Genomic DNA, 15,122 nt, shown 5'->3' on the forward strand with positions numbered 1-15,122 from the left:
TGGGGTGGCAGGGGGGACACAGGCCCACCCACTCCACTGTGTCCCAGCCCGGGGCCCTAAGAGCGGCAGTCAGTCTGCCGCTGTGTTGGTGGGGTCCTGACCGCAACACACCAACATGGGTTCGCTCTCTGTTGTAGCTAGACTGGGGTCAGCTACCCCCGGGCTGATTTCCATTTCCTCCTCCATTTGTACCTGCTCCCCGCTGGGCTCGGCAACGGGGTCCCACACCATGGGTTCCTCACTTCGCAGAGGGTCGTCCGGGTCGGGTTGCTCCTCCGGTCTCCGGTCAGGGGGGCGCTCGGGCCCCTCCTCGGGGTACCGTGCTCGGGGCAAGGGTGGCCAGTCTACCTCGGGGTACCTTGCTTGGGGAAGGCTTGGCCAATCCGCGTCGGGGTACCTGGCTCTGGGGAGGTCCGGTCGGTCGGTGTCCGGGTATCTGGCTCTGGGGCAGCTCGGTCCGTCCGTGTCCGGGTACCTGGCTCTGGGATGCCTTGGTCTCGCCGGAGCTCGCACCGGCACGTCTGGCCTCTCCGGCTGCTGGGCTCTAACTGAGGGCTGGGGCCTGGCTCTTATACTTCCTGTCCCGCCCCTTGACTTCCGGGGGGCGGGAACAGGTGGCGGTGGCTCCGCCCACTTGGGTGCCAATTCAGGCTCCTCTCCCTCTGGGCCGTCGGGGCCCAGGCCGCCTCACTACAACCAGGAAAAATAGTCCACTACGACCAGGGAACGATGTCCTTTGAATTCACATAAATCTGCAGCTTGTCTTTTCCAAGGTCTGTCTGGTAAAGGTGTTGTTATTAAAGGGTCTTTGTGTTGTGTCAGTCTGTTAGTTCTGCAATGTTCACACGCAGATAGTGTATTTTTATATCCTTGCTGATGCCCGGCCACCGTACTGACTGGTTGGCACTTAGTTAGTCCTTGATGTCCTTCATGGATGAGGTTTAGGATTTCTCCTCTTATTTAGTTTGGAATTATGATGTAATTGCCTTTAATCATGAATCCATTTGACTTGCTTAATTGTCCACGTATTGTAAAGTAGTCTCTTGTCACTTCCTTGGTGTCCTTTAGATACTCTGGGCAGCTGGGCCTAACAGAACTTAGAACTTCTTGAAGTTGTGTGTCTGTTAAGGTTGCTAGTTGTAGCTGGTGTAGTCTCTTTTCTGACACTGGTTTGTATGTGTTCACAGCATCCATTTACTCATTAACTTCATCTTTGAGCTCATGGATAGTTGAGTGTGATGCTGGGCTCCAAGACAGAGTGCCTGCTACTATCAGATTTTTTCCAGGAACATATTTAGCAATTGGGTTCAATTACCCTAACCTTATCTATGGATGATGGTATATCAGTAATGCTTGATCCTGGTCTTTTCAGTTGATGAGGGTTACAAACGGATTATGGTCTGTTATCAGCATAAACAAATCCAGTCCACAAAGATATCTGTAAAAGTTCTCACATGCCCATATGCTTGCCAGGTACTCCTTTTCGATCTGTGCATATTGTTTTTCTGCTTCTGTGAATGTGAGAGCAAAATGCAACTGGCTTCCACTGAGTTCCATCTTGCTGCAATAATAAATCACACAGGCCATAGCTGCTTGCAGAAATGACCCGTGCCTGCTGATAGTGGGAGGGAGGGGCAGAGTGAGGGCAGCTGGCTTCAGCAGTGTTACTGAGCATGCTAAGTCCATGTGAGCGTGCTGAGTACAAGCCAAGCGCAAAGTGGTGGGGGGCGGGCCCTGTATCTTTCACCCTCACCCCCCCCCTCCACACACACACGTCACCTCTAGCTGCTTGCATCTGCACTGACCATTGTGGATTTGTTCACATCATAGTACTTGAGAATTGGAGGTATTGAGATAATTTCTTTTACCTTTTTGAAGGCAATTTTTGTCAGACTTTAATAGTTCACTCACTGGTTTTGTCACTATAAAAAGGTCTTGGATTAATGAAGGCCATTTACCATCCCCAGCATGTGTCTCAGTTCTGGTACATTCATTGGTGTATTCAATTCTCAAATTGCTTTTACCTTCTCAGGGCTAGGACTGATTCTATCTCTGTTTACTGTCTGTCCCAAAAAGCTTGATTTGGGATAAGCAGAAAATGCACATTTTTCTTGTTTAGCTTCAGTCCAGACTGACTGATTAAGATTAGACCTTCGTTGAGGGTTTTCTTGTTTTCTTCCATGGAAAACCCATACATCATAATCTCTTCCACTAAGACTACAACTCCATTTGTGCTTTGCCATCTTCCTTTGGAAAATTTCAGGTGCACTGGTTATCCCAAAAGGTAATCTTTGAAAGCAAAATCTCCCAAAGGGTGTGATAAATGTAGTCAGTTTAGCATTTCTAAAGTGGAATGGGTAGGCTGAGGATTATCCTCTGTAAACAGCATGATTCCTAGGAATGTAGCTTCAAGGCTGGCATGACTACTGTCGTGATTAATGTTATTCCCTTCCCATGACATGGAAATCCCTGCTGAGAACGTAAGAGTGAGAACCCATGTTTGGGACCTAACTGGTAGCAGAGCACATGAACATGCCAAACTGCCATTGGGGAATGGAGGGCATTTAGAGACACTTCAGCTCTGTGTCTGATTGGTGACCTACAGGGATAAAAGAACTGTCATGGCCTATCTACCCTTTTACTGTTCTGCCTCTACACAGGGCTTGTAATGGAAGAATATATGCAGCCCCAAACCAGCCAATTTCTGTGGCAAAATTTTCCTCTTGTGCAGGTCCTTCATGGAAGATGATAAACTATCCCCAAGTCTTTGGAGGACATCTTTGCTCAAAAGGTCACAGAATGAATAGTATGTAACACATTATTGTAAAACACTTTGGGATCTCTTCTTCACAAAAAATGAGATATGTAAACACATTCTATTAAATCAACAAACTCTTCATGGTTGTTTCTATGGTAGAATAAGGATTCTGTGGTATTTTGACTGTACTGAGGATATTGTGTAGCTTTTGACACCAAGAGAATCCAGAATTGGCAGCAAAACTCCAACTTTTAGGTTGCTAAGAACCTAAAATTTAACAATTACAGCACAGTTAGATATATAGAGAACAAACAGAAAATTGATATATGATGTGACAAAACAAATACAGAGAAAAGTAATAATAATTATTTTTTGTATATAGTGCAAATGGAGTTTGTTACAAAGTCTTCCTCAACTTGCTCACCCATGGAAATGCTTAAAGATGTGATGCACTTAAGCTTCCCAGAAAATACATCATGACTACAGGAGAATGATTTCTGAATCATTTGAATAATGTTATTAATATAATGTATGTGTGACCAATAATATTTTAAAAGACTCACAATCATTTTCCCCATGAGTGTATTCTTTATAAAGCACTTAAACAAGGTAATTTTCAATGACAGCAATTAGATCCCCCCACTCTTGCATGTTCTTCTCATCTGTTTATATAATGTGGTCAAACTGACTGTTGATTAATTTTTGTCTAAACCTTGTCAGATCTTAAAAGCCCAGCAGAGTAGGCATTACAGCCAAATCCTGCTCCCATTAGAGTTACTAGGATTTGCTTATTGAGTTCAGAATAGCAGTATCAGGCCTTTAGTGACTACAGTACCTGCAGTGGTGACCCTCGAAGGAATAGCCAGATGCTGCGACAACTGTTCTTGGGGACATGGTCTGTGGCCATGACAATGGCATTAGCATTGTTCTCTCTGAGTAAGTGTGAAGTTAAAGCCCAGCATGATGCATGGGGATATCGTGTTATTGCAATTGCTGTCTCTAAGATGACAAGTAAAACTCAGACCCTGACCACTTGTAGTTATCCCAAGGCAACTTCCACAAAAGGGTGTTATCAGCCTTGATGCCATAGCCAAAATTTCTACTTAGATATTTAGAGTGTGTCTAGCTGAAAAAAAACAATCTCCTTTTCAATTTTAATTGTTTTTCCCCCCACTTTCCCCTCTTAAAATACTGTTGTGTGACTTTGCATCAAATCCCATTACAGCAATGACTCCACTGCAGTGGCTGTTATACTGTGCAGGTAGGAATCATTGCCCCCACCAGTGAAACACAACCACACTATTGTGATAGAATCTGTTGCAACACGACACAACAGTATTTTAGTGTTGTAAGTCAAAGTGTAGGAGTTGATATTACAAATGAAAATTTTCAATTAGGCAGAATACAGACATCTGGTTAGGAGTTTTGGTCAGAATACTAAGACCAGTCTACTTGGGCAAAGACTCTGTTGTACTTTCTCAAAAGCATTTGGAATAACTTTGTGTTGTCTGGCCGACATTCTTCCTGCAAAATAAAACAGGTTTGAATGTCCAAAGGTCAGATTCTCCCCTCTGTTGCACAAGACTATATATAGCAGAGAGGAGACTGTGGGCCATATTCACTGGTATTGCCCAGCTGGTTTATGTGTTGCTCCATTGCAGGGAGTGTGGATGGGGAAAAAAGGGTATGGCTGGGCCATCCCTCTGTAACCCATAACAACACTGTGCTAGTGGTTAGAACACAGATAGAGGTTTATAGGCTCCTATTGCCGTAGAAATAATTAGCTTAGCCTTTCACCTCAAATGATAGAGGCTCATGATTTTAGATCCAGGCGTACAGGTTCAATCGTCACAGATTTTGTGAGCAGGGATGTTACACATATAACTAAATGTTCTAAAATCCATTTGGAACTGTGGGCAGCCAGTGGAAGACAGAATGGCCTTTAGCTCTAACTTGCTTTGGCAAGAAATATGGTAATAGGACAATACAGGATACGGGGCACACGGTAGAAGCTTATTGTCACCTTTATACTCCCCCTTCAGTGTTTTACCGAGCATACCTTGGCCAGACCAGAGAAACTGGCTTGGTATTTTATATAGGTCTATATCTATAGATAGAGACATACACATACAGCCAACATATATATGGAGGTAATACCCATGTGAAAAAACCCCTGTGATACATTTTTCATGCACCTTTGGCTGCCTCACTGACTCTTTACCTTCTAATCTACCTCCTCCTAATCAGGGCTGCTCAAAAATGTTGAATTAAACGTATTCCAATTGTAAAATAAGGTTTTATCTAAATCTGAACTTTCCATGGGAAAAGAGAGATTTCAGCAGAATTTTCTGCCAGGAAAAACAAAATGAAACATTATGCATCTCTCTGAGCTGCTACAGTGCCTCCTGGGAGTTGTAGGTGAGGAAACCTCATGCCCCCATTCTCTCTTATGGACCCAGCTTCTGAGCCAGACTACATCTCCAATGATTCACCACAGTCTCAACCTGTGGCTGAGCTACCGCGGTTCATCATGGACAAAACTTTTAATCTTAGGTCAACAAACTGAAATGAAATGTTTCATTTCAAGAATGTTTAAATGTTTTGTTTTGTTTTGATGTTGAAATGAAATGAAACATTTCCAAAGTGAATTTTTCTGACCTTTTCACTGTGTGAAAAGTTTTGATATTCCAACTTTTCATCCTATTTGAGATTAAAACAACTGTCAAAATATCAGAATTTTCCACAGTACAGAAATTCCATTTTTCAATTTGCTCTCTCCTAAACTATTCTAAGGGCTTTTCTACGAGGCAAGTTAGTGTGTGGCAAATCAGGGTTTGAATTTACAGAGCACTAGCTTGCTGCACACTAACTTACCCAGTGGACCCTGCTACAGTGAACTAAACATTCTGCAGGACTTTTGAAATGGGAATATATCACAGTGTGATGTCGAACTGTTAGTGCACTATAGCAGGGTCCATGCAGGATGTTATTTCACGGCAAGCTAGTGGGCTGTAGATTTATACAGTGTAGATTTGCACTCTGGGTTACCACACACTAATGTCCCATGTAGACAAATCCTAACATTCCATACCTCTGCTCTGAATAGCTTCAAGCAGCCACCATTCTTTAAAAAAAAAGTCTGTTACAAAACTATTTCCTTTTTCTCTACCCCAAATGTGGAATTCTCCCCTCCACCCCCAGTTAGACCTGTCCTACACCCAAAATTTATAAGATTCAGCTACAGTCAAGTCACACCTTTTCTATACATTAAAATGCCATGACCTTAAAGTCAGTTAACTCGCAGCCCTGACAAGGTGGAAATAGAAGCATTATACCCTTGGAAAGGGGAAACTTCTAGCTTCTAGGTATAGGGTCTGGAATCATAAAATCGTAGGACTGGAAGAGCCCTCGAGAAGTCTTCTAGTGCAGTCCCCTGCACTAAAGGCATGACTAAGTATTATCTAGACCACCATGACAGGTGTCTGTCTAACTTGCTCTTAAAAATCGCCAATGATAGAGATTCCACCTCTTCCCTAGGCAATTTATTTCAGTGCTTAACCACCCTGATAGTTAGGAAGTTTTTTCTAATGTCCAACCTAAACTGCCCTTGCTGCAATTTAAACCCAAAATAAGCCCTTTTGTCTTCAGCTGCATCATATCGCTAAAGTTCTTTATATATTAACCTCATGAAATCTCTTACATACGTGTTTGCTGAATTTCTGTAAATAGTATGTATGGTTGTAAACTACTGGCAGTTCTCAGGACTTGTTATTTATTATACAACTAAATGCTAAAAACTACTATGTGGCAGAAATCCTCTACTGCTTTTATTCTTTTCAGTCTTTAAAATACCATAAACCCTACTAATCTCCAAAGGATATTACTGACAATACTCATTTATGCAAATTATGCTACCCCTGAAAGCTCACTAAACCTAAACCTAACAGCTAAGAAAAGCTACTACATATTGATACACACACATACATAAACACAAATATATAAATACATCTATATAAACTTCCTTAAAATGCATTTTAGTAATGATTACCGTAATAAAATATCACTCATTGCTAGCTAAACACAGATACACTTTAGGTTAGACTTTAAATTAGTGTAGGTGACTTTCACGTAATATTGCATCGGTTAGTCAAATCCAATATGAAGAGACATAACCTGCAGTGTTTGACACTTCTAATAACAATGAAAAAACATACTATTCTATGAATATAACTAATGTATTCATAAAGTTTTGTGGACTGCGACTCCTCAAATATTAATTTGTGGTTGAGTATTTTCAAACTCTTGCAGGACTTGCACAAAAACAGATGTGCATTTACATTTTAGAAATCTGTACAATGAATACTATAAAAATTCCCTGGCATTCCAGATCAAAACCTCTATTACATGTAGTAACTTTTTAAAGAAGTCAAGTACCTGATGTCTAGTTAGGAGAGAAAACTGATGTTGCTACCTCTTCATTCACAATTCCGCTGCAGGGAATTGCAACTTGAGATGCCCATATTTTCTTAGCAATCACTTGCTTCTTGAAATACACAACACAGACTAGCATCTCCATGTGTGGGAGATATGTTTGCTTAGTGCTTAATGGAAAGAGGTGTTTATGCCAGTCATGTAATTTTCATGGAACTGTTTTATAACCAAAACTACTAGTGGCCACAAGTAAGTTCTGATGACCTAATTTTTATGTAAAATCCTTACTAACCCCCCAGAATGAAGCTAAGAAATGAAATATGAACATTTCAGTTGTTAGTCATGTTTTGTCAAAGATTTTCTTTGGATGTCCTGCTTTCAGTATGTACAGTACACTCCAAGAACTGAGAAACAATACTGCTGCTCTGCTGTATCATAAGTGTGGTAAAGCAAGGAGATAGCCTGCTGAGTACGCTTCTTTCCATACTGTACCTTTTCATCCAAAGCCTTATGGTGCTCAAACAAAGATTTCAGTGCTTTGAGAACTTCAACTTCACTGGAAACTCCTGAGGGGGACTGTGCTTGCCGTTTCACTACCGTCATCCTCAGAGACCTTTCATGTCTTGAAACAAGGCACTCCAAATGCTCCAGTAACAGCTGTTGGGTTTAAACATAAAGGGACATCATTCATTTGTACCTAAAGGTCATAAGCATTATAATTACAAACTGCACGTTACCAAATGACAATGACTTTGGCAACCTCCCTAGCTGAGGAAGCCTATGACTATTAAAGATATTGCCAGCATTCTCTGACTCCAAGTCAGAGAACATGAAAGAAATTAAAAAAAGGAATTTTATTCAGATCTTCTTAAAAAACTGCTGTGACCATTTGAAAACAACAAATTGCTCTACTTAGATTTATTGTTGCCTGTCTAAAATCCACTTAATATATTTAAATGATTTTTTTAGTCACAGTAATTAATGGAATGTTAATAACAAAAATAACTAATATAGCTAACCAACTAATGCAGTCTATAATTAAAGCCTGAAAATCAGTCACCTAATTGTAATTTGTATTTAATTTATACTAAAACTTACTTAACAGAGAATGCAAAAACAAGTAATGTATTTTCATTAAAGTTTTAAAACACTGTATTTATTCTAAACGCATTTGCATAGCTAATGGTGCATGTTAATATGGCAAGCTCTAAAATATTCACTGTTTTTGTAATGGAATGTGGAATGACCACAAATGTTCCTAAGTACATTCTTTGTGATTTTTAATCTACATTCAGCTGAAGAAAATGTTAGAATCATATTTTTATGGACATCTTTTTGCTGATATATTGAAAATCTATCTATTTTTATAAGGTCTATCAATGCCATCCCTGTAGTATCTGAGCATGACAGTGGTTAGTTGTATTTGTATTGAAAGTGAATGGGTAACTTCAAGAGTCATACTGTATAATAAGAATACTTTAATTACAGTATAATCACAATAGTATTCCTTTTCAACATGCAATTACATCTAATTCATATAACTGGAAGCTTAAAAGTTACATGACTGATTTACTTATTACTCCTTTGATGTGGTTCTTAATACATCTACTATCAGAACACAAATCTGTTTACTACATATATGTTTGCATATATTTGTTCTCCGTCAGATAGTTAACTTTGAAGTCTTATGAGTTAGTGATGATAACAGGTATGACAGAAGTATAACCAGAGCATAACTGAACTATAATGACAATGTAACTATACTGAAATTACAGTATCCTTAATAAAATGGGAATGACTCATGTTTACCATTACTGTACTTTAAAAACACATCCTGCTTGCATCCTGCCAGTAGTTTACAACCATTCACCAAACACATATGTAAGAGATTACATGAGGTTAATATATAAAAAACTTTAGCAATACCACACAGCTGAAGAAAAAAGGAACATGTTTTGCCATTCTGGAGTTAAGAAAGCAGATTAACAAATGCAATCCACATGAAAAAATGTGCACGAGCTTGCTCTACTGCAGTGGTGGGCAACCTGCAGCCCACGGGCCGCACGGGGCCCATCAGGGTAATTTGCTGGTGGGCCGTGAGACAGTTTACATTGACCGTCCGCAGGCACGGCCGCCCGCAGCTCCCAGTGGCCGTGGTTCACTGTTCCCGGCCAATGGGAGCTGCGGGAAGCAGCGCGGGCCGCAGGGAAATGGCGAATCGCGGCCACTGGGAGCTACAGGCAGCTGTGCCTGCGGACTGTCAATGTAAACAAACTGTCTCACGGCACGCCAGTGGATTACCCTGACGGGCCGCAGGTTGCCCACCACTGCTCTACTGGGGCATTCGCTGATGTAACGAACGTTGAGGGATGGCAGATGCAGGCTTTTTGACACAGCTTTGGCAAGCAGCTTTAAGGTGCAAACAGGTTTGGAGCCCCACCCAGGAAAGATTGATGAGTGGCCATGCAGAAGCACTGATTCACATTAGCAATGAAGCACAGTCTTAAATTCACTCCTATTCAGAACAGCACTTAAACATGTGCTTAGCTGCTTTCCTAAATGTGGGCCTAAATTAGAGCATCTCCAGGCTGTGCTTCTTCCTGGTCCAGTGCCTCTTCATTGCTGCACCACTTTAGTGGAGTCTAAACAATCTGACCCTACATTTCACAGTTATCATTCCACACCAAATATTTAGTTAACTGGAACCTTAACTTAAAGGTAACATTAGAGATTAAATATGTATAATAGTAAAAAAAAAAAAAAAAAAAACCCTAATATTTGAAATAATAGAAAATGACATTTAAGAGACAGATAAATATTCAAATACCCTCCCACTTTATAATAAAATCTGTTAAATTAATGTACCTGTGAAAAATATTCTTTTGCATATTTTAACATATAAAGAGAAATAAGCTGACATCATAGATAAGTGTTGAAGGAACCGTGAGGAATTATAGACTCCCTGCAAACATTCAACATCCATTCTTACTGTATTGCTTACGGAAGTGTTTTAGCTAATAGTTTTTCATTTTTCTGGACATTAACTCTGAACGCAGGCATTTTGCTAGCCACATGAATGCTCAAGAGGACATGTCCACATTCTCTGGCTTAACAGTGAGTTTAGTTATGCTTTTCAATAGAAATTGACTCCCTACTAAGAGTCCCATATTTTTTTCCCCACAATCTATAAAGACGATGATTATGGCAGGGTTAAGTTGGCTGACTTGAAGGCCTTATTAAATGACACTCCCAAAGGATCATCCAATGGTTAGAGTACTAGCTTGGACCATGGGAGAATGGGGATTCAATTTTCTGCTCCACTACAGACTTCCTGTGTGGCCCTGGGCAAGTCACTTAGCAATTTAATGCCTCAGTTTCCTATCTGCAAAAAAGGGGATGTGAATATAAATATTAAAAAAAAATGCAAAGTGCTCAGATACCATGGCAATGGAGACCACATAAGTACCTAAGATAGATATTGTAGATGTTCATGGGTGGCAAGGGATGTTTAGGATATGATATGGGGAGGTAAATCATAGTATTTGTCTTCAGGGTACTGCAAGGATTGCCTGTTCTATTTATCCCTGTACACAAGAATGCACCTGTTTTTTCTGGGGCAGAGTGGTTCTGCAAAGTGTTCCAGCATGACCAAATGGCTAAATTTCACAATGGACCCTAGGTTTTTCACCTCTAGGTTTATATTCCTGACTACCGAAAAATTCCAACACTAATCTTCAGCTAGCTGGCCCACTTTTGCCTGTGTTATTAACAGGGCTTTGGAGCGGAGCCCGGAGCCGGAGCGCGGAGCAGCTCCGGAGCAGTGGAGTTGCAGGTTTTTGCCTGGAGCTGGAGCAGAGCCGGAGCACAGCTCCAAAGCTCTGATTGTTAACCCCAGTTGTTCCACCAGAACCCTATAGTCACCTGAACAAGCAAAGAGAGAATCTATGCTGGAGTGCAGGCTCTACATTGTCTCTTGACCACTTTTCTTCTTTTTCTTTGATAGATCAGGTGTTTTTGTCTTTCGATTTTCAGTTAGAGACAAATCTGAAGTTCCATTTACATCTATAAATGGCAAATGGCTACTTGTTGATCATTTCTTCTTAAGGAATATGTTTTGAACCAACTCCTACATATCCAGGGAGGCAGCAGAAGTGCAGCAAACTGCCATGTTAATGATCCTCTGCTTAAAATCTTTTATAATGGCCCTAAATTGCAAAAATAGATTGTAATGTATAAGAATTATGTACTACCCGGTTCAGAGCTCAGACTGCAGCATTTTTTCCAGGCTGTTAAAGTAGATATTAGATTTGTAATCAAACTCAGTTATACTAGTTCCATATCAAGTACACTCAACAATTCAAAATGCCAACAATCTTTAATATTATTCACTCTTCTAACGTTTCCAAAAGCTGAACTTTCATAGGATTATTAGCCATATTTGATAACAGGTAATGAAAACTAGTTGAACCTTCCCCTCCCCCTCCCCCTCGCTCCAAGCTTGTCTGAATTTTCCCTGAGAATACTGTAGAGCAAATGTAAATTTTTCTCCAGATGCATTTTTTTCCTTTCTTGTAATTTTAGGAAGTAAACAAGCATTCAGAGTGTTTTGGTTTATTTCACGTGAACATTTGTATGGCAGTAAAAACAAAAAATGTTAATCCATTAACAAAGACCTTTAAACCACCGGCCACTTTTTCAAAAGAGCTCAGTGCCCACAACTGGGGGCCACATTTTTAAGAAAGCTCAGCTCCCACTTAGGCACCTACATGAAGTGCCCATTTTTAAAAAATGATCTGCCACTTCATGTAGGAGTCTAAATGGGAGCACAGCTCTTGAAAACTTGATGTAAGCTGTTTTCTGAGGTCTTTTGAAAATGTGGCCGCAAATTTTCAACTAAGTATAATCAATTATCAAAGCAGAAATATACAACAATGTGAGCAGAAGCCTTTTGTTTCTAATAATGTTTTCAATATCAGTGTGTGTTGAGAATCAAACCAGTTAACCACACTGTATCTTCCCCAGATGTCTCCTTATCCATAAAACATGCCATATCTGTAACACATTTTACTGTGAACCAATAAAGGCTCAGGGAAATGTATCCCATGTTCCATTGTGCACAATGATACCTGTAGGGTTGCCCCGTGTCCAGTTTTCGACTAGAACACCTGGTCAAAAATGGACCCTGGCAGCTCCAGTCAGCACTGCTGACTGGGAGGTTAAAAGTCTGGTCAGCAGTGCAGCAGGGCTAAGGTAGGTTCCCTGCCTGCCATGGCTTCACATGGCTCCCAGAAGCAGTGGCATGTCCCTCCTCTGGCTTCAATGCATAGGTGCGGCCAGGGAACCAATGCAGAGGCAGTGCCTGCAGATGGGGCATCGCGCAGAGCCACCTGGCCATGTCGCTACATAGGAGCTGGAAGGGGGACATGCCGCTGCTTCTGGGAGCTGCTTGAAGTAATTGCTGCCTGGAGCCTGCGCCCCCCACCCTCTCCCACGTCCCAACCCCTTGCCCCCATCCTGATCCCCCTCCCAACCTCCAAACCTCTTGGCCCCAGCCTAGAGCACCCTCCTGCACCCCAAACCCCTCATCTCCAGCCCCACCCCAGAGCCTGCATCCCCAGCTGGAACCTCATCCCCCTGCCCCCCATTCCTCTGCCCCAGCCCTGATCCCCCTCCTGTCCTCCAAACCCCTCAGCCCCAGCCCAGAGTGCCCTCCTGCATCCTGAACCCCACTTTTACGGCTCCACCCCAGAACCCACACCCCCAGCCCAGAACCCATACGCACTCCCAAACCCCAACCCCTGCCGCAGCCCGGAGCCCCCTCCCATACTCCAAACCCCTCAGCTCCACCCCCCAAGCCCAGAGCCCCCTCCTGCACCCCAAACCTATCATCCCCGGCCCCAACCCAGAGCCTCTGCCCCCAGCTGGAGCCCTCACCCCCTCCCGCACCCCAAGCCTCTTAGCAAGCCTAATGAAAATGAGTGAGTGAGTAAGTGAGGGTGGGGAGAGCGAGCGACAGGGGGAGGAGGGATGGAGTGAGTGGGGGCAGGGCCTTGGAGAAGGGGCATGGCAGGGGCGGGGCCTCAAAGGAGGAGCAGGGCAGGGGCGGGGCAAAGGTGTTTGGTTTTGTGCAAGTAGAAAGTTGGCAACCCTCGATACATGGTTACTTCATTCAAACAATAATACAATACATGAAGATCTATATATTCCATAGAGTTACATTCCTGAAGCACATGTCAGCAGAATACAGTAAGATTTCATGTCACAACAGTTTTGCAAAAGAGCTGGTCTTAGAATCACAGCATAACAGGTCTGTTAAGAACAGCTTTAGCATTTTTAAAATATGATAATTAAAGGTTCACTTTAATCAGCGTCAAGAGGTGCTGCAGACAGCCTGCTCTTTCACACTGTGTCATGCTGCGCCGACACTAGAACTGCCGTTGGGATAGCTGCAAAGAAAAGAAAATGGAGTTCTGCTGCTGCAGCAAGCAGTCTGAATTTATCCAGGCAAATTGTTGCTACGATGTTTCTATTGGAAAAAACAGTTTTTTTCGAATGCATTATAAAGAATCTAAAAAGTACAAATGAATTTTAGTCTTATGATGTGTGTCATAAAATCCCCAAGATGGAATTCATTATTATCTATTGCTGGTAGAGCTACACTTTAAACCCCACAGTAAAGGTAGCAAGGTAAACAGTTGAATTAACATGGTGTGTTTAGAAATCCTGAGTTCTGGTGACCACAAAGTGAAAAGAGGTCTTTGCTATTTAAAAAAACAAACAAACAAATCCCAACCCCACACATTTAAGAATGAACTAAACACCTTTTTAAAAGTTTAATAAAAACAAAAGCCACATGTATGGAGATAGCATTTCTAGGATTTCCATAATTTTCTTCTTTTATTGTGTAGACAATTAAGGCCCCATATCAGCAAGGCACTAATGCATGTGCTTGATTTTTGTGGAACAGAAATACATGCATAAAGTTAGTAAAGTTAGCTGAATTACGGACTTAACCAGGGAACCTACTCATTTACATAGGTAAGCAATGACACGTGGACTGAGCTTAGACAAGTGCACAGTTATTTTATGCATTATGAGCTGGCCATTAACTGCATAAATTTGAACATGTGAATGTGTTTTGAAGGTTTGAGGCTTTAGTCAATACACTGAAATCAAGGGGGTTACTCACAGGTTGTAGGCTTTGCAGGAGCTGGGCTTTAGTGAATTAAAAAAAAAATTCTCTCTAACATTTATTTATTTATTTATTTAATTCCAATAGGCCATTTTACTAAATTGTCAAAACAGGAACAACAGGATAATACACACCTTGAGCAACGGGACGAGAGATGGAGGACTCAAGGGAGAAACCAAGAGAAAAAAACTGGGGGAAAATGGACAGAGGCATAGCAAACTAGAAGAAAAGGAAATGTAGGAAAAAAGATGATGGTGGAGGAAAATGCATGGGGTGAAGAAAGGATGAAAAAATACGCTTTGAAAAAACATCGATCCTGAAAAAGACAGAAGGAAAGCTGCATCAAGAGAAAGTGGAGTTCGGGGAAAGAAGAAAGAAAATAAAGTTATTTTTTAATTTATTTAATTAACTTATTACAAAGTGTGGTTGATTAATTGTTTTGAAGCAATGATCTAATAATAGTTTAACTATTCACGTTAAATTAGGAAAGAGCACATTTCCCCGTCCTTCTGCTCAAGAAGAATTGTACAATGCATTTCATGTATATTTTCAACAGCTTTTGTTCTGAAAAGCTGGCAGGTATGTAATTGATTAGATTAAATAGTACTAAAACACACACACACACACACACACACTCTGCCTGAAGCAACTCCTCCTATGTCCTCTCAGAAACTCGTGCATCTTGCTTTTTTATTTGATTTGGCAAATGTGTTTAATACGGATGGGACTGATTTTCAAAAG

At 41.4% G+C, this 15,122-nt stretch overlaps 1 protein-coding gene across 8 annotated transcripts in view; it reads right to left on the reverse strand.

The window, feature by feature from the left end:
• Nucleotides 1-15,122, reverse strand: part of PPFIA2 (PTPRF interacting protein alpha 2) — a 642,959-nt gene that overhangs the window by 248,313 nt on the left and 379,524 nt on the right. For all 8 annotated transcript variants that reach the window (XM_054027372.1, XM_054027381.1, XM_054027368.1 and 5 more), the window contains one exon: nucleotides 7,682-7,846. In XM_054027372.1, the coding sequence (XP_053883347.1) occupies nucleotides 7,682-7,846 (165 nt within the window). The remainder of the gene's footprint in view (nucleotides 1-7,681; nucleotides 7,847-15,122) is intronic.

This window comes from Malaclemys terrapin, chromosome 1, assembly GCF_027887155.1.
Source record: "Malaclemys terrapin pileata isolate rMalTer1 chromosome 1, rMalTer1.hap1, whole genome shotgun sequence".
NCBI lineage: Eukaryota > Metazoa > Chordata > Testudines > Emydidae > Malaclemys > Malaclemys terrapin.